Source organism: Microtus oregoni, unplaced genomic scaffold, assembly GCF_018167655.1.
Source record: "Microtus oregoni isolate MIOR12 unplaced genomic scaffold, Mior012 000198F_ref0000285, whole genome shotgun sequence".
Classification (NCBI taxonomy): Eukaryota; Metazoa; Chordata; class Mammalia; order Rodentia; family Cricetidae; genus Microtus; species Microtus oregoni.
Genome location: NW_024544857.1, coordinates 159656 through 187629, shown reverse-complemented (window position 1 = coordinate 187629; position 27974 = coordinate 159656). Strand labels below are relative to the sequence as shown.

General features: G+C 45.3%; 1 protein-coding gene across 4 annotated transcripts in view; it reads left to right on the top strand.

Annotated features, from left to right (window-relative positions):
* Pcyt1b (phosphate cytidylyltransferase 1B, choline) overlaps window positions 1–27077 on the top strand; it is a 69378-nt gene extending 42301 nt beyond the window's left edge. For 2 of the 4 annotated variants that reach the window (XM_041647622.1, XM_041647625.1), the window contains exons 4-8: window positions 570–721; window positions 2988–3066; window positions 8940–9082; window positions 11982–12170; window positions 23389–27077. In XM_041647622.1, the coding sequence (XP_041503556.1) occupies window positions 570–721; window positions 2988–3066; window positions 8940–9082; window positions 11982–12170; window positions 23389–23601 (776 nt within the window). In that variant the 3' untranslated portion in view covers window positions 23602–27077. Of the gene's footprint in view, window positions 1–569; window positions 722–2987; window positions 3067–8939; window positions 9083–11981; window positions 12171–14321; window positions 14428–23388 lie in introns of those variants that run through there. The other 2 variants (XM_041647624.1, XM_041647626.1) reach the window with 2 other exon arrangements.
* Window positions 27078–27974: the final 897 nt, after the last annotated feature.

Below are 27974 nucleotides of genomic sequence, written 5' to 3'. Positions count from 1 at the left end.
GATGAGAGAGAGAGTCATGTGTAGTGACTGGATCTCTATCCAGGGACCTCTCTCTCTCTCCCTTTGCCTTCCTCCCTCCCTCCTGTGTGTGTGTGTGTGTCCCTGTCCTAACTGGGTTACTAAGTACAATAATTTTGTGAAAGAATTGGAATTGAAATTGATTGGTCCAGCCTTGATGCAGGCTTCTTGGCTCCTCTTCTCTCTTTCTGTTGTCTCTTCATCTGGTTTCCCATGGCCCTTTCATTTCTGAATAATAACATTCACCAAAGGGTGAGCTAGGAGGAGGAAAAGATAGTAAAGTCATATTAGATAGCGTGCAGAATAATTTTGATAAAGGCCTCAGAAGAGAATGCAGCTATAATTAGCAGTAAAACGAAACTCCGAATTCCTAGTGGATTTAGGTTTGCTTTCCTCTCATAATCCTTTGTTCCTATAACAACAAAGCGAAAACAGCCCAAGTTCACTGATGTCAGGCACCTAGTGAAAGCACACTCCATTTGTTTTGCCTAAGAAACCAGAACGACCACAGGGTGGGTGGCAACAGCATTTAATACCTTTGCCTGTTTCAGTCTGCAGTGATGACCTTACTCACAAGTTCAAAGGTTTTACTGTGATGAATGAGGCAGAAAGATACGAAGCCCTGAGACACTGCCGCTACGTGGACGAAGTCATCAGAGACGCACCATGGACTCTCACGCCAGAGTTCCTGGAAAAACACAAGGTACCGCTCTTCCTTCCATGTTCTTCCAGGAACCAGATTAGGGGCTCTGGCTCTGTAACTGAGCCTGCAGGAAACCTGGAGACTCTCCCAGTTTCTGAAAGGGAAGCTTTAGGAGCTGACATGTGGCGTCACTTGATGTAACACTTCTCTTTTGTCCAGAGCTAAGGATTGCCATCTTCTCCTTGCCTTGGGTGCAGGTATTAGAGCCAGGCTAGCCAGGTCCAAATACTGCCTCCCTCTTTCTCTAAAGAACCATGAGCAAGATTCTTAGCCACTCTGGACTCTGCCACTTCATCTGCAGAACTGCATGAGACTTCTGTCCTCCTTGTGGTACCATTTTAAGGAGCTAATGAAAAAAAATCCAAGTAAAACACTTGGAAAGCTGGCTGTCCATGGCAGGCGCTCCAAGGATGCCATTGTTACTACCATCAACAGCATCATTGTTGGTACTCACACTTACGGGCATCCTTAGGCATGGAACAAATGTACACACATCTTACCTGGGAGGTCAGGGGTGAGGCTTTAAGGAAAGAACTGTATAGCTATGATTTTGTGACTCTGAGGTTCCTACTGACATAAGAATTTTATTAGTTGAAAACATGAGACATTCTTTTGATCTGCATCAAATTATGTTCTTTGTATCTCCCTCCCAGCCCCACACTAGGAGCTATTCTTTCCTTTTATAAGCAGTACAAAAAAAAAAAATAAGATTAAGCTGTTCTAAGAATTTTCTTTTCTATTTTTAAATTTGCAATGCAGAAGAGAATAGAGAACACTGATAAATGTGCATGGGTAATAGCAGAGGAGACAATTTCCTGGTGAGAATGAAAAGAAAGGAGGAAAAACTACAATATGGTTTACTACCAGCAATCATACTTTTTTTACTTAGCATATATTGTATATTCAGTATATGACAGGCATTTTAGAGGATATTAATAATGACCATGCTGAATGTCATTTATTATTTACCATATGCCCAGCACTATGCAGAGGACTTTGTTATTATACAAAGTGGGTTCGATGTCATGGCTACCCTGAGTTGTTATTAATATGCACTGAAGAGGGGGAAGTAAGCTTGAGTATGGAGAGAGAATTAGTAACAACAAGGGTAATAAAATAGATATTGAGTGCTTGCCATGCATGGGTTTCTATTTTTAAGCACTGTTACATACCATTTAATACAGAAATTCTTCTTTGAATTTGCACCCCAAAGGGCATTGTCTGGAAGTATTTCGGTTGTCATTGCTAGGGAGTGCCACTGACCTCTAGTGGGTGGAGGTATGAAATGCTGCTCGGCATCTTCCAATGCACAGGACACCTGTACACACACACCCACAAGTTTACTTAGCCCCTGCCGGTATTGAGACCGAGGAATCCAAACTTCCTCCTTCCCGTTTATGGGTTTTATAACTTGTAAGTGCTAGGTAGGAATGATACCTTAGAAAATTAAACTATTAATCAAAACTGCTTCTTGAGGTGGACTAAAGGCCCACAGTTAACAGCTTTAAAATCTGGGCTGAGAATGTTTACTTGGTGAGGTAGGGAACAGACATGAGGAGTAGAGGAAAATTGTTCAAGAATGCATATGAGTTACTTGTCCCATTGTTGCCACAAAGTACCTCAGCAGAGCAAAGAAGAAAGGGAGGAAGGGAAGCAGGGAGGGAGAAAGGAAGGATTTATTTTGTAAAGTCCAGGGGATGCAGTTCCTCATGACAATGAATGGATGTGTGGAAGCGGAAGCAGGAAGCAGTTGGCCACACTGCATCCAGAGTCAGGAAGCAGAGAGCAGTGAAAGCTTGGGTTCAGCCCACTTTCTCCTTTTCATTTGGTTCAGGAGCCAAGGCCAGAGAATGGTGCCACCCACGTTCAGGGTTGGTCTTGCTCCTCAGTTAACCTAACCAAGAATCCCCCCACAGACATGCTCAGAGATGTTTCCAGGGTGAGACTAGATCTTGTTGAATTGATAAGAAAAATTAGTCACCCCAAGAGGGCAGCCCACCAGACAACAGGACGGCTTGGAGAGGAAGTCCAGATGGAAGTTGGGGTCAACTCAGATGACAGGGACTGCTTCTGTGAGGCTGACCTTGAGGGGCTCTTGATGTTGTCACAGCAGCTCTGATGGAGACGGTGATGGCTTGTTATGCCCAGAGGACAGCGTTCTGGGGCCACATTGGGGTGGAGAGGGGAGGAGTCACCAGCCCTTTCCAAATCTCTAAACCTACCCATCCGCGTCAGTGGTAATTTCCTGTTGGTCTTCCTTCACCAGATTGACTTTGTGGCTCATGATGACATCCCATATTCCTCTGCTGGCTCTGACGATGTTTATAAGCATATAAAGGAAGCAGGTGAGCCATTTTCCTGTCCACTACAGCACGCAGGCAAGCCTAAGACGACAGCTGCTCTGGGCCTACAACGTGTATATGCGGAGTGTTGGGACAGCCGCTGTCACCGGAGCAGCCAGGTCTGTACCATCCTCTTTGCAAGGACTCTCTCAGAACTCAGGAGAACTTGGTAAGAACTGGGGGCCTGCCAACTTTCAGTCGCAACCTTGCTAGCAAGGAGTTCAAAGAGAAGAGATCTCGTGCGCTTCCAACTTGGAAAGCTGCAGAGAAGCTGAGAAAGAGCTGGCAGAGGGGAGGGAGAGAAGACCTGCTCGGTGCATGAGTCCCATCATGATGGGTCAGGGCATGGGGGACGAATACCATCTTAATGTCTGAGCAGCACGACAACTCTTCCTTAAAAACAGCAGCAGACACGTAGACCAGGGATTGGGATCAGCTAAGAGACCCCCAAGGTTAACTGCATTGCTGTTCAAGAACTCCTCAGCATCTGGTAGTAGTTTCCTTCCCGGGTGAGTGGTCTCAGTAAAGGAGGAATAACAGCAAAATGACTCCCAAGGTAGTGATTTTAATAGATAGATAGATAGATAGATAGATAGATAGATAGATAGATAGATAGATAGATAGACAGACAGACAGACAGATAGATATAGATATAGATATTGTTTTTTTGAGACAGGTTTTCTATATGTAATAGTCCTGGCTGTCCTGGAACTAGCTCTGTAGGCCAGGGTGGCCTTGAACTCACAGAAATCCGCCTGCCTCTGCCTCCTGAGTTCTGGGATTAAAGTTGTGCATCACCACACCCGGCGATAGTGATTTCAGAACACTAGTTTTGTTCATGATTCTTGTGGGGCAGGGTCTTAACAGGAGCCTTGGCTGCATGCTTCTTTTATCTTTATCTTTTTTTTTTTTTTTGGGACAAACTCTTACTCTGTAGCTCCAGCTGGCCTAGAAACCACTATGTACATTTGGCTGGCCTAGAACTCCCAGAGCTGGCCTGTTCCTGCTTCCCAAGAGCTGAGATTAAAGACATGGGCCACCATGCTTGTTGTTTTTATAAAATGTGGTACAGGGGATTAAGCCTAGAGCTTCCCATACACTGGGCAAACCCTCTACCACCTCTACCATAGGCTGAAAACTTTTTGCTTGACTCTTTCAAACTAGATGCTGAAAGAAGGAGCTGTCCCCTAACTGTAAGCCAGGAGCTCAGCTCTGGTTGTCACTGGGGCACAAACACATTGTCTCCATGTTACTTGAGCTTCATGAAGGCTGGGAGCAACTGTCTAGAGAGCAAGCAAATTTAACGTTTCTATAAGGCTTCCTGTGGCTATCATCTATATAACCTTTTAAGTATAAGCAAGTCACTGAGGCTAACCCAAATTCAAGAGCAAAGGAGTGTGGGCCTCTTTTTTAAGAGTTAGTTTTCTGCCGGGCAGTGGTGGCGCACGCCTTTAATCCCAGCACTCGGGAGGCAGAGGCAGGCGGATCTCTGTGAGTTCGAGACCAGCCTGGTCTACAAGAGCTAGTTTCAGGACAGGCTCCAAAACCACAGAGAAACCCTGTCTCGAAAAACCAAAAAAAAAAAAAAAAGAGTTAGTTTTCTATATTCTTCTTTTGTGTATTATGTATCTCTTTCTAAAACATTTGCTTTCTTAAATTTATTCCTTGAGAGTTTCATACATGTATACTATGTATCTTGATCATGGCCAAGCCAAATACTCTCCACAGCCTTCTAAGGCCCCCAATACTCTCATCTTCTACCTTCGTGTCCTCTTCCTGTTTAAAAACTGTAATCCACTGTGTCCAGTTGGTGCTGCTCATGGAGCCATGCAATGGAACATGGGTAGCTTGCCCATGTGACCCTTCACAGTTCACTTTCTGAAATGAAGAGTTAGGTGGCATTTTGTTTCCTTGGAAGTGCGGGCCTGAGACTAAGTAAGGGTATGTGACTTCGTTTGCACAGAGCTCCTTCCTTGTGGTCCCCAAATCTCCTCTACTGGCTCCTCACTGGGAGGAAGATCTAGTTGGGATATACATAGAGAACGGCCATAGAGTAGCCATTGCGGAAGAGAGTGTCTCAGAAATTATCTGAGCACCCACACGCAGCTTCTCTACTCTGCAGTCTATTTGGAAAGTCAAAAATCACTTTAAAAGAAGCCAGAGACATCATGGGTATAAATTAAGCAGTACAACATTGGGCTCTGTTTGTCAGAGCCGAGCGTCAGAATCCTCTAGCAAAGCTGGACAGGAAGATGGCGCCGAGACGAAATAGACTGTGAGGCCCACGTTACTCATTGTCATTCCAATAGTGCCTACTACTGTTGAAAGTTGCTTTATTAACATGTGCTTTGCTGCTTCTTAAAATAGCCTCCATAACCAAACGCTGCAGTTCTGAAAAGCATGATAAAAACGGTTCTCTGATCATGCTCATTACTGAATATTTTTAGCAGAGCAATAATTAGGATTTGGAGGAAGCTGGGTGCCTCATTATGTCAGCAGAGGGCTTGGCTTCTTTCAGAGCCCTACCTCTCAAGCAGCCAAAGCAAATCCCCCCAGGTCCAAATCTGCTCTCGTTACTCAGTCGTAAAGACCCAAGTCTCTGACTTCAGACAGGACAAGATCATATCCCCGGTGTCTAAGTGACTTGCTAAAATCAATTAGTAGCTAAAGAACCTTCACATTTCATCAGTCCTGAAGAAAGACAGGATAGGTTTTCCGCAGACAGTCTCCAACTGTTCAAGTTCAGGTGGGGATGCTGTCTGTCCCAGACCTGCTGACTCAGGGGTCACACAGGGAGCCACCACCTGCCAAAGCCCTGCTCCCATACTTGGTCGAGTTGGAGTTTTCTTTGCCTCCAGGTGGCTATATGTTTGTGCTTTCTACCTTCCATTTCATGCATTTGGTTTCACTCTTCTAGAAAATGATCAGAGAAGTTTCAGGCCTAGTGGCCAACTCCAACTCTGTCCTCTGAGCCCTGGGCCAAAGTCCGATGCTCTGTCTCCAAGAGCAGCAGTATCACTCTGCTGTCGATGCTATGAGTGTGCAGATGACGTGTTTTTAGAGGTCCTGAAGGGACCCTGTGGAGCAGCCAGCCAGACGCACTCAGAGAGGATTGGCTTTGGAAGGATGCTCAGCATCAGTATTCATCTTGTCACTCATTCAGCAACATAGTCTAATAGTGCCTGCTGGTCACCTGGTACGAGACTACCCAGGAAAGCAAGAAGGGTGTGGTCCTGTCCCTCCTACAGACCTGAGGCAAGAAAGACAGTTGCTAAGGGAGGTGTTTTCTCAAAGCCCTTGCAATATTTGAGGGAAAAGAGCAGTGGGGCTAACAAACAGGAAGATCTGCTTTGAGAGTTGAGACGTAATTTCTTCGACACTAAACCTGAAGCCCAGTCGGTGACTAAGTTAAGCAGACAGAGACTGTGACAGACAGAGAAGAGGAGAGCTGATAGTTTTAGGACACTGAAGAAGTTTGGTGTTGCTAGAAACAGGCCCGGCTTCATAGACTTTTCACAGTTAGGGTTTCTATTGCAGTGAAGAGACACACAACCATGGCAACTCTTATAAAGGAAAACATTTAATTGAGGTGGCTTACATTTTCAGAGGTTTTAGTCCATTATCATCATGGAAGGAAACGTGGCAGCATGCAGACAGACATGGTGCTGGAGAAGACAGAGTTCTACATCTTGATCTGCAGGCAACAGGAAGTGAACTGTGTTCCACACAGAGTAGACCTTGACAAAGGAGATCTCAAAGCCCACTGTGACACATTTCCTCCCACAAGGCTACACCTACTCCACACCGAGGCATATGTGGAGTGCCACTCCCTATGAGCTTATGGGGGCCAGTTACATTCCAAATGCCACAGCCTATAAGCAAAACAATCCCACTCCTTGGTAGAGTGCAGGAGCCTTGGCTGAGGGAGTAAAGAGGAGAGGGGCTGGGAGATGAGACTAAGACAAGGAGGAAGCACAGGAAGGGACTGTGTAAGCTGTGGCAGAACCAAGTTAAAGGCTTTATTCTAAACACGGTAGCCAGCTAAGGAAGAGGAATGAGCAGGCATGCAACATGCATTTAGAAGGATGACTCTGTGTTTGTTGGCTGTGTGTGTTTAAGTGGACAAAAATGGCATCCCATGAGCTGGAGAGATGGTTCAGTGGTTAAGAGTGCATATCGCTCTTGCAAAGGACCTGGATTCAGTTCCTACCATTCCACACCAGTCAGCTCACAACTGCTTGTAATGACAGTTCCAGGAATCATTTAGCCTCCCTGGGTACCTGCATTCATGGCTTGCATGCATGTACACACACACACATGCACGCGTACACTCACTCACACACACACACACACACACACACACAGTAGCATGACTAAGGATTGATTTCGAGACTCTTGATGTAATCTTTGATTGAGTAAGGTGGTTTGGGTTTGACTAAAGATGGAGAAAACTGGTTGAATTAGGGAAGCATTTGAGGAACAGGTTTGTTGTACATTGAGTGAAATTGGACAGTGGGGAAGAAAAGTGGCCCAGATGAGCCCGGATCGCCTTGTCTAGCTAACTTCTTAGGTGAGGAAAACTAAGGCCAAGTGGCTTGCCTTCAGAGGTTTAAGTGACTTGCTGTAAACTGAGAACCCTTGTCCTCAGCTTACCTTGCTGCTGATACAGGACAGATCTAAGTGATTGGAATGATATGGACTAGAAAGATCTCAATTGCCAACACAAGATTTTGGTTGACAACAGAATTTTGAGCATGGATCCAGTTCTTACTGTGTTTGGAGCCATTAGAACTTGGCATCCTTGGGCTTCTTTATTTCTACTCTTTTCCACATATTCCAGATGACAGGGTCTTGGGTGGTGAAACCACCATGCAGAGTAGGCTATTCTTTTTTTTTTCTTTTCTTTTCTTTTCTTTTCTTTTCTTTTCTTTTCTTTTCTTTTTTTTTTTTCGAGACAGGGTTTCTCTGTGGCTTTGGTTCCTGTCCTGGAACTAGCTCTTGTAGACCAGGCTGGCCTCGAACTCACAGAGATCCGCCTACTTCTGCCTCCCAAGTGCGGGCGTGCACCACTACCGCCCTGCCGAGTAGGCTATTCTTAAAGGAGATAAGATCATCTAGCATGTCTTACACAGGTCCTTAGGCAGAGACTACAAAGACTCCTTCTTTTCCTGCGGGGAAAACGTGAGACAGAGTGAGGCAGACTTCCAGAAGGAAGAAGCTTTGCTGGGATCTGACTCATTCATTGACTCAGTTGTTACTATTCCTTCACTTTGCATTTGCTGAGCCTCTTCCTGTGGACTGCTCTGAGCACTGGCCATGCGAAGGCAATTAAGACAAAACTGCATTCAAAATGTCCATTGCTGTTTTGATTTAAAGAAGCAAAAAAAATAAAAAAAAAATACAAAGAACACACAAGCAAATGTCCATGTCTATATAGAGACAGACATTAGACATTTGGTTTTGGGCACTCAAGATACCGTTGTCTTCCAAATGCTGGGAGTTCTCTTGTTGATTTCAGCAAAGACGTCATGGACGTACAGCCTTGAAGGTGAACTGCCAAGGGTGAGGAAGAACTCTTGTGGATGGTGGGGGTGGGAAATGGGTGCCAAGGACAGAAAGGAAGAGCTGAGCGAGAGCAAATGTCAGGAGCCGGGTGAGTGGATGGTGTCTCCTGGACCAAGCCTGGGATGATGACCACGCAGTGCCATGGTAAAGGAAGTATGTGGTATTGGGACTGGAAGACTCAGCTGGGGCCAGAAAAGAAGGCTTCTCTGGCTACCCAGAAACTCCAATTGTATCCAGCAAAAAAGGATCACTAAAGGAACGAGGCTGAATGAGGTGATCTTCCCTTTATCTTTTTATTCTTACTTGGACAGGCATGTTTGTTCCAACACAAAGAACAGAAGGCATCTCAACATCAGACATCATCACCAGAATTGTCCGTGACTATGATGTGTATGCCCGACGCAATCTTCAGAGAGGATACACGGCCAAGGAACTCAATGTCAGCTTTATAAACGTAAGTGCGCCTCCTCGTGCACTCTGAGGGCCTTTGTATTATACTATCGTGACTGCTGTCTACTGTGCACTGGGTGGTGCTCTTAGTGTCATTATTGTCTCATTTAATCCACATCAAAAACCCAATGGTGTGTTTTAGCTTTTGAGAGAGGGCCTCACTGTATTGCCCAGGCTGGCCCCAAAATCATGACCCTCCTGCTTCAGCTTCCCAAGTGCTAGATACACAGGCCTGCGCCACCACACCTACCCGGCTCAGTAATGAAGGAAACCAGTGTCCTCAGAGGGAGCATGCGTCAACCAAGGGGCATAGGCAGCTTCACATTTTATAACGGAGCTTCCTTGCTTCCCTCCCCTGCCCCCCGAACCCCTCTTTAGTTTTCAGATATGGCAAAGGGTTTCTGGAACATCTGCCCCTTGGGAAAGGCAAGTGTTGTCTTCTCAAAGGAAAGGGAGGCGGGCGGAAGCGATGAGATGTTAAGCCCGGAGAAAATGCTTTCTTGTTTTAACGTTTTACAATTTTCATTTTATTAAGGCCTTACAGATGCTCATTAGAAACCTTAACAGCCGTTTTTTTATTGTCCGGAGAAATTACAGCTGCTTAAATAAAGCCTGAAGCCTTTGGCTTCCTTTTGTACTTCTCCCTTATTGTTCCCACAGAGCTGCTGTTAGGTTAATAATAGAGCGCTGTTAAAACAATCTTTAAAACAAGCAAAACAAGCTGTTACAAGGCAAAGAGAGGAGCTGCATGGTTGGGGGGATGTTAGTGAGTCTGGACAACTGAGGTTACCAGGCTTCCAAGGAGCCCATGATTTTGATCCAAACAAACGCTCTCCATGCATACAGAATTCCAGCCCCCAAATAGAGACTATATTCTCAAAGGGTGATTTGTCTGCAAAAGGAGGCATTTATAATTATGTGCAGCTCTAATTATCCAGCATCTTACACAACTGATCATTGGTACCTTCAAAATAGGAGGGGCTCATTAATTGTAAGTCGGTGATTATTCATTGTCCCGATAAAGCAGGGAGTGTTGGACTTCAGGCCCCTCTAACTTCATACGAGCCAGGCAACAAAATGGAAAATGCCGGGTTCGAGTGGCACCCAAACACGTGGCTGAAAAGAATTCAGCTAACGTGATGATTTGGTATCTTAGAGAGAATAAAGCCCTGGTTATTTCAATAAATTAAACTGTCTGTTCTTTTAAATTGAATTCAGTCAACCATCCAAGCATAGCAAGCCATTTCCAAAAGTTATTGCTCACTCTCTTTAAATGGTCTTTAGATAAGCCACTTAGCTCAGGGAACCGTGAGGACAGTGGGGGTGTGCTTACTGCCTTTCTATGACAACAAGCCTGGCTGTAGCTCACAGAGGAAATTGAATGTGTTGGATGGGCGTGTAAATGAATCACAGAACCTCAGAAGTGGCAGAGACCTGATGAGGACCAGTCATCCAATCCATGTCCCTTGACTTTGAGATAAGGCAAACAGAGCCCAGAGAGTAGACAAGGCCAAGGGAGGGTGAGGGAGAGGTGGGGCGGCGGTACCTCTCCAAATCTCGTGCCTCACAGCCCGGTGCTCACTCTGCTGTTATGTGCTGTCATGAGCACTAAACAAAACAGCCATTTCCAGTGCTGAGCAAAACATGGAAGAACACGATATGAAGACAATAGCTAACACTTATCAAGAGCTGATCAGATGCCCATCTGAGTTTCTTTTTGCCTGCATTATCTCATGAAATACTTGCGATAAGCCCACTGGGGGCATGTAATGATGCTATCCAACTTAGAGGTGAGAAAGCAGAAGTCTAGAAGATTAAACAGCTTGTCTCAGACCATACTGCTGGTGACAGAAGACAGAGTACCTTCCTGTAGCACATAAGTGTGATCGTATAGCTCAGTAGCAACACACACCGCTCATAGTCAACCCTACCCTGAGGTTGCAACGCAGTTTTGAAAGGTCTAAATTGGGGAATTCTGACCTAGTTTCATAATATTTGAAGTATTTTTTTTACAAAATTCTAAAGTACAAAAAGAAAAAAAATAAAGGAGACAATATATTGAGATATCAAAAGGGAAGACCCTTTGTGTGATATTATGTTTGTCACTGAGATAAAATGTAGGGGATGTAGATAAATGTCCGTGGTGCTTTATGACAACAACGGAGCCAACACACGCGAAACAAATGCCAGGCTTTGAGCCACACATCTGCATGCGTGACCTTACCTGACTGTCACAACAGCCCTGGGAGGCAGGGATGGTATCACCCCATTACTGATGAGAAAACTGAAGCTCAGAGGTGACTACTGTTTTGCTCAACACAATATGGTTTCCTGGAACATAGGTAGACAACATCCTTGTATAAAGTCTCTAAGCACAAAATCCAGAGAAGCGATCAAAATAAAAGCTTTTTTTATAGCCAAGGAAACCAATGCAGTTTAATTGGCCTCATAAAAAATATGATGACAATTTTAGCATGAGGCATAGGTCCTAAATCCAGTCAGTGGACAACTTAACATAAACAGTATTGGTTTTAGCGCTACCCTAGTAAAACAGAATTCTCAGGCAGACCCTGATCAACCATTCTTTATACAATGCATCATTTTATCTATGTTCCAAAAGAACTGAGTATGGGTATTTGCTCAATGAAGGGTAGTTCTGTGGTCCTGTATTTTGTTCTCATACAATTTCAACTCACAGATGTTGGGTACAGTACGTTTGTACTTCCCTTTATAGATCCAAATAGAACGATGTGTAAGACATGCTTGGGAAAGTCTAGCTCTTGGGGAAAATGACATCTACCCTTTACATTAGGAGCAAACCCAACTTGATATAAAACATAACTAATAGAGATGGACTTCCCTGCTGTCCTCTTGAACCAATCTATCCTGTTGATTTTTACCAGGAGAAGAAGTACCGTTTCCAGAACCAGGTGGACAAGATGAAGGAGAAGGTCAAGAATGTGGAGGAAAGATCAAAGGAATTTGTTAACAGAGTAGAGGAGAAGAGTCACGACCTAATTCAAAAGTGGGAAGAAAAATCAAGAGAGTTCATAGGCAACTTCCTGGAACTGTTTGGGCCAGATGGCGCATGGGTATGTAGCTATTTTAATTGGCATTGACCTAGAGGGTATTTTCAGCTTATCTTCCTTGCATGGAGCTACTCAAGGATGTCCCTTATTCGGTGGCCTCTGCTCAGACACCATCTCAAGTCACTCCAAGGCTATGTCTGTATTCAGTTACTGATTCATCCCTCAGAATGGTGCCAAATGGCACACGAAGTGGGGTCTTCTCTGTTTCTGTTTTCAGAACCTGGAAGGCATTCACTTGCCTTTGAGTGTCTTGTGTTGCAGATGTTGGTCTTGTAGTTCATCCCAGCCTTCCAGCTGGAGGTGATGCAAAGCTTAGGGCTAAAGGTAACGAGAGTCACTGCAACATGGAGCTTGTGTTGGAAGTCAAGTCCAAGGGCTCTTAGCTCAACTGTAGGCATTCGTGTTGGGGGAGGTGTTGTATTAAATTTTCCAGGAGAGACATGAAAAAACATGTACTCACCCCAGATAGAGTACCAATGACATACCAAAGTAACGACTCGGCTCAATTCTGGCTTGCTGAAACAATGAGTTCATCAGGTTTAACGAGAATGAGTGAGGGCTTACTAACAGGTGTGTGAATGACTTCAAGACATGTACATCAGCCCAAGTCCCAGCTCAGATTGGGTAACAAATTTCCTATAGCTGAGTAGGTACAGTTCCCTTTCAGGTGGCCTTCCACGCTTTATATATCCTAGCAGCTCTCAAGACCATAGGTACCCAGGGCAGAATGACAGTTGGCAGGGAGGTGCAGGGAGGGATAGTCAGAATCTTGGATGAGGGTCTAATGACCATCCTCATGATCTCTTTCTATGTATCAACAGTCTGGGCCATTGAAAGTCTCCTGGGGGTATTCGGCATCTGCTCTAATTAAGTACACAGAGGTTATTATGCTCCCCGGAAGAAGAATGTAAAAGAATGGCGCCACTCTACCACCCCAGGTTATCAGGGTCTCTGTCACTAGAGAGAAAAAGGAGTAGCAGAATCTTGTTTTGTAACTGTGCCGATAAAACCTTGATTTACCATTCCCCTTTGGCATGTAGTTGTTGGTATAGGTCCCAAAAGTCTTAAGGGACTGAGACCATGATTCAAGAATGGAGAGGCATATTTTTTTCCTCACCTAAATTCTTTAGGCAATTGTGATTCATAACTGTAGATGTAGAGCTGATGAGGGTTTTGACAAATAGATATCTTTAATTTTAAACTCACTTCCTTTTTAGAAAGAAATACTATGTATATGTTCCTATGTGTACACATGTACATTCATGGGATATGGATGTCTGTGTGCAGAGGCCGGTAGAAGATGTCAGGTGTCCTCCCCCATCACCCTCACTCATTCCTTTAAATCAGAGTTTCTCCCTGAACACAGCCTCCTGTTTTCTTGGCTAAGATGGAAGCCAGAAAGCACCAGTATCCCTCCTGTCTCGGCAAATAGGAGTGTTTGCTACATATTCACGGGGACCTGGGTTTGGACCTCAGCACCGGTGTAACAAGGCAGCCGTCCCGTACACGGCTGTGAGCCCACATTCTAAGTGTGGAGAGACGAGACACATTGCTGGGACTCTCTAGCCTCAAGCCAACTTTCTTTTGAAAATGCAAGGAAGTGATCCCATTTGCTTTCCTTAATCTTAAATAGCCAAGATTTCTTGCTATGATATGAGGAGTCTCTAAGGAAATCCATGTCTACTTCCTTGTTTTATTGATGGGTTGTCACTAGTGTCTTTGCTCATTTGAGCTCATTCATTATAGGATTATCTAAAAGTAAAACACTCCGTTAGTATAGGAAAAGAACAACGTTCTCAGAGTCGGAAGAGATGCTTAAAGTCTAGTGGACTCGACCATGTTAGAGAAGTTGTTATTAAGCCACCGGTATTCTAGCTGCAGGCTGAGCTTGAAAGGGATGGGCTAACTGAGCCATTAAGACCTCCCAATGAGGACTGGCAAGAGAGCAGAAACCATGCGCTGGGTTCCTTCTCGCTTTTTTGGTTCATTTTCAGTTCAGATGATTAGATTTATTAACGGTCTTGTCTGTGCACGGCACTATGGAAGAGCACAAAGACAGAGCAAGTGAACGCCCTGCTCTCTGTTCATTAGTATATGAATTCTGAACTCGCCCTTTTGATTCAGTGTATGCCTCCGTACTTGGCTCCTTCACAGTTTCCTGACTCTGAAGACCCAGTGAGTGGTTTTTAATGACGCCACATAGCAGCTCATTTGCTCACCGTGCTTCAGAAAGGGAACTCTGCCAGAAGCCCTCGAGTTGTGACTCACTGGGTGGATGCTTTCTGCACCTGGGGAGAGCAAAGGCAAGGCGAGAATATCATTTCATGGGAACTTTCTACCCCCAGGCTTTTTAGGCTCCCGGCAAAGGTGAGAACGTAGCTGGAATTGTTCTTAGGAAGTCTGGTGACAGAGAGCGGAGGTGATTTTTAAGAAATGGAACCCAGCTTAGAGACTGGAGGTTTTTCCTTTGAAAAACTTGCTATTAGTGTCAAAACTGTTATTAACATTAATTTACTGTATCAGCCAAACTTAGACAGTACTTTTTTTCTGTTGACATTAAAAGTACAGGAATAGTTACAAGGATGTTAAACGCCATGATAAGTAATTTGCTTTTCATGAATATGCTATTATTATAATAATTCTTTATTTGTGAATTTGTGACTGGAACTCATTTCTTAAAACAGGGGATCTGCGTTACCTGCAAGTACAGTACTGCTACAAAGCAGCCCGACTTAGAAAGGTGCAACATAGGAAGATTTAAGGTCCAAAATTGGGTAGAGCAGGCTTGGTGTGCGGCTTCGCATGTCGCTCACAGTGGGTACTCCACATGGGCCTTTCTTCACCGAGTACCTGCATGAGGGAACGGACTGTGAGAAGTGCCTAGTCACAGACCTTCCTTACATCTGCAAAGGACACGGTGAGGCCCAAACTCGCCATGCACACTGTCTTCCTTCGCTTATGGCACTGGACACAGTTTACTGTTTAGTGGATCAAATCCAACAGGCAGAACTTTACGATAAACTCCAAGCCAGCCTGTGCTATCTGACGTCCAGGCCAGGTTAGGCTACCATGTGAGGACCTGTCTCAAAGACCAACAAAAACAAAACCAGACGGACTTGGTTGTCTTGGTGTTTCTATTTCTTTTTGGAAGAGTCAGACTTGCTAACTCTTCATGACCTTATTTCCCCTGCTTCCTCTGCCTCCCCCAACCTGACTCATAGATTTACGCTGCACAGGTGGGTCAAAGGAATTAGCTGTTGTCATGGGTGGGCACCACACAAAGATGCAAATAGCAGGAATGGGACCCTAGGAGGCATTGTCGGAGGCTGTCTGCCATGAAGACAATTTTAACAATTTAAAGCCAGCATCCTATTAACTGCAATAATAGATTCTCCCATTCCTGCTTACTCAGCCTGACTGGTGGGCTATTAGGGCCCAAATCGTTATTTTCTTTTTTGTACTTACATCACTTTATTTATTTAACTACTATTAATTGATTTTTCTAAGTTTTCTTGAGTCATACTCAGAAGGTGGCCTAGAATCCATTCCCAATGACAAGAGAAGCCTTCTGAGTTACTGTGTTTTATATTACTGTAATGAAACATCTAAGTTGATTTCATGCACACTACTGAAGTGAGTTTAATTTATCATACATGAACTTTTTAGGGCTAATACCAAACTATACAAAAGTTTTAAACTTAGTTTTCATACATGGTAGCTGTTGTCTTTAACATGTGCACATGTGTAATACATTCTTAGGATGTATGTAGTAAAAAAAAAAGCCATTTTGATGGGGAAAAGAACAAGAAAAAAAAGAGGGAGGAAAATATGAGAGAAATTCTCTGAGGTCACTGTTTGGGGGGCTTTGGGGCTTTTTGGTAGGGCAGCCCTTCATGGCAGAAGCTTGTGAGATGAAGTCACTCACCTTGTGACACCTAAGAGAAGGGGGCAAAAGGGAAGAAGAGGGAGGAGGGTTCAGCCACAACGATGAGAAGACTCTTCATCTGGCCTCATTTTGGAAGGTTTCTGGCCAGCCTCCCAGTCTGCAAGGACAAACCCTTAATACATGGACACCTGGGCAGGCAGTCCAGATCCAAGCAGTAGCACCTTTCAGACGAAAGACTCAGGATCGCCTCTCCTTGTGAGGATTGCCTTTTAATAACTGATTGTCTCAGAAGAAGAGCTCTAAATGAACTTAACTTGGACACTTGCTTGCTTATGTTGGGGCTGATGCTGCTTGTCTCTAAAATGGCAGCTAGTGAGGGATGCTGGGTTAAGGGATGTTGGCCCAGCATGCAGGCTGGGTATTGGTCTTTTTTTTTTTTTTTTTAAGATTTATTTATTTTGTTTACAGTGTTCTGTCTGCATGTGTCCCTGCAGGCCAGAAGAGGGCACCAGATTTCATTACAGGTGGTTGTGAGTCACCATGTGGTTGCTGGGAATTGAACTCAGGACCTCTGGAAGAGCAGCCAGTGCTCTCAACCTCTGAGCCATCTCTCCAGCCCCCGGTATTGGTCTTCTTAAAGCAGTTCCACTACTTTTGTTTGAAGCATCTGAATTCACAGAGCAGAAACATTGATTGAAATATTAGCACCTCAATCATGGGCTGGTGTCCGCCACTATATTACTTCATTGACTTTGAAAAGAAAGTTCTTCCCTGTTGCTTTACAGTGATATGAATCTTTTAACAACCAAAGACAAAGGTCTCCAGTGCAATGGAAACTTTTAGTTTATCTTAGACCAGGAGCTTATCCTCTGGCCCAGACTAGTCTAGTGGATCCCATGCCAGCCAGACTGTGCCACTTGCTACATGCAATGATTTGTTGTTTTTTAAAAATACTATGGAGGTGATTTGGGAGTGGGGAATTTATATATTGCATGATCCACTGCTATTTTTCCAAATTGTGGCATATGGATTTATGTACATCATAAAATTTGCCATTTTAACTTTTTTTCTCAAGATAGGGTTTCTCTGTGTAGACTTTGGAGCCTGTCCTGGAACTCACTCTGTAGCCCAGGCTGGCCTCGGACTCACAGAGATTCACCTGCCTCTGCCTCCCGAGTGCTGGAATTAAATTTATGCACCCCCATCACCCAGTTTAACTTTTTTTTTTTTTTTGGTTTTTTGAGACAGGGTTTCTCTGTGGCTTTGGAGCCTGTCCTGGAACTAGCTCTCTGGACCAGGCTGGTCTCGAACTCACAGAGATCCACCTACCTCTGCCTCCCGAGTGCTGGGATTAAAGGCGTGCGCCACCATCGCCCGGCCCAGTTTAACTTTTTATTTTCACACTTGAATATCAAAATCAGGACCTCATGCATACTAGACAAGTGCTCTACCACTGAGCTACACGGCCAGTCCCATTTTAACCATGTTCAAGCAGTAAGCACTAAGTACATTCATACCAGCATGTAAGCATCATCTCCATCTATCTCCAGGATGTTTCTACAGTGCCAAAAAGATGCTGCACCTTATAAGCACAAACATCCTACACAAAAGCTGCTTGAAAACATCCACCTACTTTCTCTCTGAATTTGAGTGATGACTCTAGGTAGCCATATAAGTTGAATCATACAGTATTTATTATACTTAAAATATACAAGGTTCACCTGTGTTGTAGCATGGATCAATGTTGTAGCAGCTTTTAAAAGCTGAGTAATATTACCACCACCACCACCACCACCCCCCCCCCCCCTGGTACACACCATATCTACTTTGTCCATCCCTCTGGTGGTAGATACTTGGGTTGTGCCACTTTGGGCAGTTGTGAATAATGTTGCAATGAACCCTTCGGTGTTCGGCACATAGCCTTTTGAGTCCCCGTTTCCAGGTCTCTTGGGCACAAACATAGACACAAAACTGCTGGGTCACATGGTGATCATCATCATTTCAGGCACACTGCTAATTTTTAGGATCATTTTGATTTTGATAAAAGAGATACCATGAAGTGTGTGCGTGTGAACTAGATCTCACACTGGGAACATTTTCCTCTTTCTACGCTGGGGACTGAGCCCAGAACCTGGCCAGTGCTTTATTGGTGGGCCACATTCCCAGCCTTTCCACGCAAGACTTGATAGTGCTAACAAATGTATTTTTAAGCAAATATACAAATAAAGACTGCATAAACATGAAAGCCTTTAGCCATGAAACAGGAGAGGTGCTCACGAGCATGGACTCACTTCTTAGCTGTGTGGCCTTGGGCAAGTTCTTTTGTGGTTATTCTAGTTTCATAAATGGTTTCTTTTTGTGAGTTCCTTCTCTAAAGTATATTCGGTGCCTTAAACACGCTAGTCCAGTGTTCCATGACTAACACTAGTCCCGGCCCCAGCCCTGACCCCAGCCCACCTTGACAAGTTCTTCTGCATCCCCGCACCTCAGTCACAGCAACTGTAAGGGGAAAGTCAGCTTTACTCCTCCTAGGTTTGTCAAGAGGATTAAGCCACTTCATAACAATTTCTTCCTAACACAGCCTGACACCAAGACCACGTCAGCCACGGTGAAGGCTCAGTCACTGTAGAAGATGGTGTTTATCGATCTGGTCAGAGTGGAAACACCAACTCTTGTGTCTTCTTGGCTTTCATCTTCCTTACCAGAGGTCCAAGTGAGATCATACTAGGTTTTTTTTTTATTTCATTTTGACTCACATGCCAGGATGTATAGGAGACACAAAAGCCTTTAAAGGCATTCAGCAAGATATTCATTGCCACACTAGATGCTAAATACTTCTTAAAAGGGGAAACTTTGTAGGAGGCAAACAGAAAATTACTTTCACATGGACAGGACTATAAATGGGATTATTTTCTTGGGGAAAACTTTCTAAATGGAAACCCGTTAATACAATAAAAGATTGAATTGAAATACCTTTTCTCTTTGAAAATGTCATGCCATGGTCTTCATTATTTGTTATATTTCTAAAGTGCTTTTCTTCCCAGGAAGCTCATTATGAACTGTCTCCTGATTGGATTCAATTCAGCTCCTTTGTAGGGAAACCACCCCGGAAAGTCCAGCAGAAACAGATCGGAGAACCTGCAAGTCCAGGCCGGGCTGCTTCTGCATGGGTAGCACATTTTGTGAAGGGTGACACCACTGTTTATTATTAAAGATTCAAATTCTTTCATCCCCTTAGGCGGAATAGTCTCAAGTTATGAGCTTGATTCAAACTACAGTAGACAAGATGTAGATTTCTTAGAAAGTGGGCTTCTAATGGAAATGCTGACAATCCATTAACAGCAGGAGGGCTAATGGCTGCCACTAAAAATATGCCGAAAGATTATAGTAATAAAAACACATATTTTAAAGTGCCTGCTAGAAGTTCAAGGATTTTTTTTTAATGTTACTGTTAATAATAGGCTACCCAATCCTTTTGGCATTTGATTTTGTCTCATAAATGGGCTTAATCTCAGGTAATGCTGTTGTACAGCACTATTTTTTTTATCCTGTTTGATTTCACGGGGGTTGGCTGTCTTTTGGCAGAATTATCAGTGCTCTTAATAATTGCTGTATTTGTAGACAGGTGGAATTTTCAGTCTGGGAAGAATCTCAGTGATCAGCATGGCTTCTCTATTCTATTTTCCAGGGGAAACTTTAGGCTCTAAAAAGTGCCAGACTAGGGCTTAGGAAGGAAAATGAGTGCAGGGAGGAGTTAATGGTGTACTTCAGGTCTTAATGTTTCCCGGCTATGTCACTAGTGAAATGCCCGCCCGACCTCCCTCGCCAGCTATTTGAATTTCGTTCTTCCTATCACAATACGTTTTATGAAGGCAAAAGCAACATGCAGCAGCTACTGCTTTGTATTTCTTGGGGAATCAGTCCAGGGCTTCCTTCAGACACCAAAACCTGGGGATGCTCAAACCCCTTAAATAAAAATAGTGTTGGCACAAAAAAACTACACACATCCCCCATATACTTAAAATGATTTTGATGACCTATAATAGCTAATATGATGTAAATGCATTAGACACTGTGCTTTATTGTTCAGGGAACAATTGCTAGAGGAAGTCTGTACATGGTCATTGTAAATGCCATGTCTGATCTGCAGACAGTTGAAGCCACAGATGTGGAACTAGCACACATGAAAGACTGGATTTATTCATTACAGAACTACTCTGAAGGCAATGACTTGACAGGCCTGGAGGCACAGTATTATAATCCCAGCTATGTGAGAGAGCAAGGCAGGAGGATTGCAAGTTCAAGGGCAGCCTGGGCAAATTAGAGCGACCCTATCTCAAAAAGTAAAAATAAAAAGCCAGGTGTGGTGGCACACACCTTTAATCCCAGCACTTTGGAAGCAGAGACAAGTGGATCTCTGTGACTTTGAGGCCAGCCTGGTCTACAGAGTAAGTTCCAGGACAGGCTCCATAGAAAGATCCTGTCTAAAAATCTAAGGGGAGATGGGGCTCTAGATTAGTGGCAGAGCACCTGTCTCACAGTGTGAGGATCTGGGTTCAGTTCTGAGCACCCCGAACACATACACATAGACTAAGAGACCAAAAGCTCCCTTGCGCTCCGTCCCGTGGCACACACATCTCCATCATTTCTTCTCGAGCACTGGAATAATGCAGGCCGTGTGATCCTAAAACCACTCGGTTTTCTAGAGCATTTGCAGAGCACTTTTCACATTAGTAAGGATTCTTTAAGAGCCTGACTTTCTTGCCTGGAAAGACACCTCAAAAGTTAAGAGCACTTGATGCTTTTGTGGAGTGCCCAGGCTTGATTCCCAGCACCCACATGGCAGCTCACAACCATCCCCATCTGTAACCCCAGTTCTAAGGCATCTGAAGCCCTCTTCTGATCTCTGAGGGCAGGGCACCAGGTAGTCACGTGGTGTACACACACATGCAGAGAAACACACATTAAATAAAATGAATAAATTGGTTTTTTTCCCAAAAAAGAACCTGTTTTTGGTCAGCTGTTTAGTATATCATCTTGAAGTTAAATATCCTTTGTCTAATTTATTTCAGAAGTTTACACTTTTATTTGTTATACTACTACAATATCTATACTTATAAATATTTCCTTACATCTCTAATCCCTTGGGGGAAAAGAAGCTTTTGCTGTTGCCTCCCAGGAAGGTACTGTGTGTTAGTGTCCACCCAGCGGCAGCAGCGTGGCCCCTTCCTGTGCACCCATCCACCCATCCACACTCACCATTACAAATTAAGGAAACGTTAGCAATCTGATACAGTAAAAAAGTGTTTCTTCCCTGGCTGATTAGCGCAGTTATTGGAGCATGGCAGTGGCTCATTCTGATCCTTTGATTACTATAGTGAGGCTGGCCATTTCTAGTTCATTTTATAATACCCTCTTCATTTTTTATCTTCTTTTCTCCTACCATTTCCACCCCCTTTCCCTTTCTTCTATATCCCCCTCTTCTTTTCTTCTTTCTTTTTATGAGACAAGGCTTCCCTCAGTATTCCAGAACAAAGCACCATGCAATCGTCACCTGAAGTCTCAGAGACTGGACAAGCACACACCTGGAATTTCAGCACACAGGAGGCCGAGGCAGGAAGATCACAAGCTCAAGGCCAGCTTCAGTTCTTTAGTGAGTCTGAGGCCAGCCTGGGCTACATGAGACCCTGCCTCAAAAAAAAAAAAAAAAACTCTCCCCCAAAATATTAAGGAAAATCTAGTTTTAGCACCAAACTCCCCTTTCATCCCATAGCATTCTTCAACCCAGCAAATGGTACCGCCACTTTCCAGTTCCAGCAGCAGAAACTAGAGTCACCTTTGAGACGTCTTCCTCCTATGTGCCGCATCCCGCCTGTCAGCCAGACCGCATGCTTATACTGTAGGGTCCCATTTAAAATGCCATCCTGGTAAATGTCCAAAACTTATTGGACAGAAAATAGGTCTGTGTTGAGAGTAGGACAGGCGGTGATGGATGACAAAGGACCCCAAGAGCATTTGGCCCTGATCAAGTCCCCTATGCCTAGAGAGTAGAGGTAGTCACACAACTGTGACGACATGTCAGAGTTCCCACAAGTGCACAAAAAACAGAAGGGTTTCGCAGAGCTCAACTTCAATGTGCGGAGAAATGCTGGCCATTTCCTCATTATCTTCCCAGCCACGAGGCCGAGCCAGGGGCCATCATGGTCTTAGACTCTTACTGCTATGGGTTCCTCATTAATCGGTCACTACAGTCTTCACAGCAGTCTCTTCCCGGCACAATAGCTAGGGAGGTCACTGGAAAAGACAGAAGCAAATGTGCTCCTCTTTTGCTTGCAAGGCTCCAAAAGTTTCTCTTCCCCTCAGAGAAGGTCCTGTGTGAATCAGTGCCCCCCACCACTTCCCCTAGGCCACCCACTCGCCCCTCCCCACTAGCTCTCTCCGTTGCTGGGATAGTCTTGCTCCTCCCTCTGTCCCTTTAAACGTGCCTGAATGGTTCTCCACAGTGGGCCGATGCAGACATCCCATAATGGTTGCCAGAGCCTCCATGACAGCCCCCCACTACTTCTCCAGTATCTCCGCCTAACTCTTTTCCTCATGCTTTTCAGGCAGCTGACCCAGCCAGTCCTGCGGTCAGCTTCTTCTTCCTGGCTCGGTGGCTTTCTGTCTTCTTGAGACTGTCTGTCTGGAACTGGCTTCCCACTGATTTCTGCTGCTGGAGAGCTTCTCCTTCCTCCCTCCTCTCCTGCAGGTCTTCGCCCAGAGAGCGTTTCCTCAGCGAGGCCCTCCGTGGGAAGCTCATTAGCAATTGTAGTCCAGCGCCCCAGGGTGGTAACCTTGCTCTTTCAGATAGTCTCTTGTAGCCCTAGGCTTGTCTCAAACTCCACCTGCCTCAGACTCCCAAGTGCTCAGCAGGCAGGTGTCAGCCACCAGGCCTGGCATGGTACCTTCTCTTGCCTTATCTTTCTCATGAATCACGTTTCCGTCTGATATACCACATGCTTTGTTTATTGTTTATTTCTCCTAATATCCATGAAGACAAAGGTTTTTGTTTTATAAGACGCTAACACTATCTAGGACACTGCTACTTTGCCTGGCAGTTAAATTGTACAGATAAAAGAGAAGCAAAGTCTCATCTATCAGTAGGAACTGTAACAGGTCACTTCTTACTGGCCCCAGATTTCACTCATTTCTCCCTATTTATAGCCTTTGCTAACATGGAATGTCTGTGGATGCCGGTGTTTTGGTGAATCGGCTCTCCATCCTGCCCTTCCTTTCTCCACAACTGCACTCGAAATCATTGTGTTAACAGAGACCGTCTCTCAATCTTTTCTCTAGAAGCAGATGTTCCAGGAGAGAAGCAGCCGGATGCTACAGGCCTTATCTCCGAAGCAGAGCCCCGTGAGCAGCCCAACCCGGAGCCGGTCCCCTTCCCGCTCACCATCTCCCACCTTCTCATGGCTCCCGAACAAGACCTCTCCCCCCTCCTCACCCAAAGCAGCCTCAGCCTCCATCAGCAGCATGAGTGAGGGGGATGAGGATGAGAAATAAAGGTGCCTGGCCAAGAAGAGCCACAGCACACAGGATGGAAAGGGGTCCCGGGCTGCCTGGGTGGTGTTGAGAGCTGCCACTCAGCAGCGAGATGGGAGTTCAGCCATGGGAAGGAACTGGGGCCAGCTCCTCTTCCTTCTCTGTATAGCCTGCCCTGGGCTCAGCATGGAGGTTCCCAACCTGAAAACCCGTACAAACCTTTTTAGCATCACAGAATCACCCCCACTTTAGCCCTGCTATGGAAAGGTGCAGAGTACTCCATGAAGTGGGGTGCCTTCTGCTTTGGTCCACACATTCATCCGTATCAAATAAGCCACCTGCAGAAGCGATGCTGCCTCACCCTGCTAGCTCTGGCCCTCTAAGAGCCTTGCACGCGGCCTCCTATCTCCCAAACTCTCCCAGAATGAATTCCCTTCCAGATGAGGTGGCTGAGTGCTTCTAAAACGACACTGCAGCCTTCTTGGTGTAGCCACTAAGACCTGCAGAAGCAACTGTCAACTCTTTCCCACTCCAGGACCATGACTCTGACCCAGCTTCGCTTTGGCCAGATAGAAAAGTGTGAACCTTAACTTCTCATTCAAAGGACAGTTGTGTCAAGGTGAATGCCACCTAAGGCCTGCCATGCTTCTGGCTCTACTGCCCATCACTGGCATGATGACACTGTTTTCCAGAAATTCCCTGAACTGACGGAATCACAGACGGAAACCTGTCTTGTCTAAAAAGAAATCACCCACCCAACCAAGGGCTGCTTTGCTTTGGCTCCATGAATGGAAGAGAAACTATCTCCTGGAGCTTCTTAAAGGATGGCTCTCTCCATTCTGACCACTTCACAGTTCATAGTCCTTGAGGAACATTTTGATGTAACAAACTCTTAGTATACGGATGGGGGTGCTACCTGCACGTGTCTGTTCTATGTATCCTCCACTATGCCAGCCCAGGGAGTAGACCATACACAATATGAATATACGGTGGTGGTGTTTTGCCATCTACCCCTCTCCCACCCTCTCCCTGACCCCCCGCTGAAATGCTTTCTCTAAAGAACCAACCGCTCCCCTCATGACTTGGGCGCCTTGTCAAAAGCTCAATCAAATGTTAGATTCCTGTAGAAATGTTTTGTCCCAGAAAATTCCTGTTCTTCTTTGCCCATGCCATTTTGGGTAAAGGGAAGCTCCGAAGAGTTGCAAAGAATTGGACGCTCAATCCTTTGAACAGTCTAAGGGACGCTGGTTATGTCTGGCCGTAGCTTCTCTGGATGGGATGGAGACTCTCAGAATACTGTAAAACATTTGGGGCTACTGTTCCCCAATCATGTGTAGGGAATGTGCAGGTCCAGCTAAGGTTTAGAGTCAATCTCTTAGGTACAAATAAAAGTTCCTGATTTTCCTGGTAAAGTCAGACAGCACTGGCAGAATGAAGGCCATAACCTATGACTTGTGGGCAAAGCCCTTCACCTCCGCTGGCAGAAGCATCCCTTTGTTCAGAGGCTTTGGGGATACACCTTCTGGATGGCAATCAGTGGAGAAAGCACCCTGTCTTTTCCCTTTGTGCTGGGGTTGAGCCACCTCCCCGCTCACCTGCAGATCAGTGGTGATTATTGCAAAGTCAAGTTGTGAGGCTAAGCCAGCTGGGAGCCTCCTTGTTCTGGGCAGTTCTTTCAGAACTGGGTAAAGTGCATGGAAGACACGGGGTGCTGGGAACACGTCCTGGGAGAAAGAAAGTTCCTCTCAGAGCATCGCTGTCCAGAGACAAGGGCTTCCATTCTCCCATTGTAACTGCTTGAGCTCAGCCCTTCCACCAGGACAAGTCATGCATGAATGCCTTCCATTTCAGCCAGTCGACACTTGTGCCCGTGAAAGGACACATAAAGGAACCAAGCAAATAAAGATAGGGAGGACAAGAGAAGAGAAGAGAGGATCCCAGAGAGAGGAAAGAAAGATAAAAGGAAATGTGCTGTCTTAAGACACTTCAGGCTGCATGAGGGGAGCTCTCTTTGATGAGGCCTTTTTAAGAAGCTGACTTTATGACCCAGGATGGAGAGATCCACTTTTACCTAAGTTTTGCTCTGAGGCAGAGAGTGTAGGGTGGATATATCAGGCGACTATAATTTTGCAGGCCCTACATGCCATCCTGGCTCATCAGAGAGTACCACGGTAGCTATGAATGATGGGAAATGACCAACACAGGAATCATTCCAGGTAGAGGCCCAAACAAGCCATAAGTGGGTTTAAATCTCCTCCTCATTTCTGTCAGCACCTCCTCACCTTCCTAAAGCCTTCCACAAAAAAAATGGGGGAGTCTGCTATCCAACCTCCAGCCCTTCTTGGCCATCTCTCAGTCTTTCCCAGTCTTTACCCTACCTTACCTCTCCCATACCCAGCAGGAGCTGGGATTGAGTCAGTCGGTCAATTCTCATGACCAAAAGTGAGTTAAGGATGTAATGAGAACATAAACTCTGCTGCAAGCTTGGGGAAGTAAGCAGAAATGCCAAAAAAAAAAAAAAAGGCAAGGCAAACGCTCTTTTTGCTCCAGAAAGTGACATAAGTAACTTAGGGAATGGGGTAGGTTGGGAAAGGGAAGATGGGGAAAAAATGAAACTAAGTTGGTGAGTATAAAAGGATTCGGATTTTCTACTTTCCCAGGCATCACTGGGGCCCTAACGGGTGAAGGAGGAAGGCTTCCTATCAAATATTTCCGTGGTTAGTGGCTCCCCATGCAGCAGGTACGGTCCTAGCCTCTCCAGCTTCTTTGGCATATTAGCAACCCCCATGCGCCCCCTGAAACCAAGTGCCGACTCCCTTCGGGCAAGCAACAGGGGTGGAGTTGTAATGTGATGTCCATTTCTGTCAAGAACCTTCCCTGTCAGATCTGCCAGAGACAATGGTAAAGCAGCCCTATGACAGATGGAGCGTGGCTTCTGACCTGCTGTGGGTTCAGGAGCCCAAAGCACGCTACAACCTAGGCTATAAGATACTGCAGCTACCCCGGTGGGGGCGGGCACAGGAAGAACACAGTGAATTTTCCCTCCACCTTCAGGACTTACTTTAATGCCCAGTCCTACCCCACAGATGAGCTTGTTTTTCAGACATCTGCTCAGCAGCAGTCCTGTTCCGACCATCTGATTAGAAAGGAGCAAGAGAGGACAGAAGGAAGAAAGAAAGGAAAAGAAGAAAGGAAGTGTAGTGAGCTCATCGGGCATTTTCTACTTCCCCTCTTCTCTAGTTTTCTGTTGCATCACTGCAGTGTGTCTGGGGACAAAGCCATAAGAACAGCTTATCTACTTAAAATTCTACTGTACATATATATAAGACGATGACTCATCTGGATTCAAGAATGACCTTATGCCCAAGCATTTGCTCTGGTGCTGAATAGTGACAACTACTGGAATCACCCCACCCCCACCGCCGAAACTCCTAAACCCTCTTTCCCTGCTCCCAAAAGGATCACAGTATTCCCAACCTGTTTCTAAATAAAGGGACACAGAGTCACACTTTCGTTGCCCTGTTTTTCATGTGTTGTGGTGTTCCTATCTAGGAGCTCAAACTCAGTGTGTGAAATACACGCATCGTAGCAGCTGTCCTGGGCCACTGCCTGCCCAGCCATCCTGGGCGACAGCCTGCCCAGCCGTGGCTTCAGCACCTGGAAGGCTCCCACCTTGCTTTCTGCTAAATAGAGCCTAGTCTTGGAGTCACCAAGTGACCCGCATCTTTACTTACAACATAGGAACAGAGCCACCTGAAGGGCGGTCAGGACTAAATTACAGATCTTCTCACTCACTTGCTTCGTGGCCTTGGTCAAACCACTTCACTTCTCCAGCCTCAGTGTGGGTTCTCATAAAACGAGGCGGTGGGTTGAGGTCTCCTTTGCCGATGCGGCACTATGGCTTACGAGGTAGCCTGCATTGTCCCCAAGTTTTTCCAAGCTACCACACTGACCAAGAAAAAGGGCTTACTCCCCACAAAGTAGAAAGCCTCTTGAGACCCCACAGCCAGCAGCACTGGTGATCTTGTTCCCACACTGGTAGCCTCAAGATAAAGGCTCTCAGGTTCCATCTACTTTATTATATTGCTATTTTTTCCTTTAACTTTTAAAATTAGCATACAATGAACTTCATTATAGCACTTCTTATTCTGTGTGTATGTGTGTGAATGTTCATTTGTGTGTGTGTGTGTGTGTGTGTGTGTGTGTGTGTGTGTGTGTGCGTGCGCGCATGCTTGTGGATGCCTGAGATTAACCTTAGTGGTGTTGCTCAGGCTCCATCCACATTGGTTTCTGAGGCAGGGATTCTCACTGCTCTGGATCACACCAGTAAACTAGACTGGCTGTCTTCGCCTCTCCAGTGCTGGGAGTACATGTGCGCACCACATCTGGTTTTG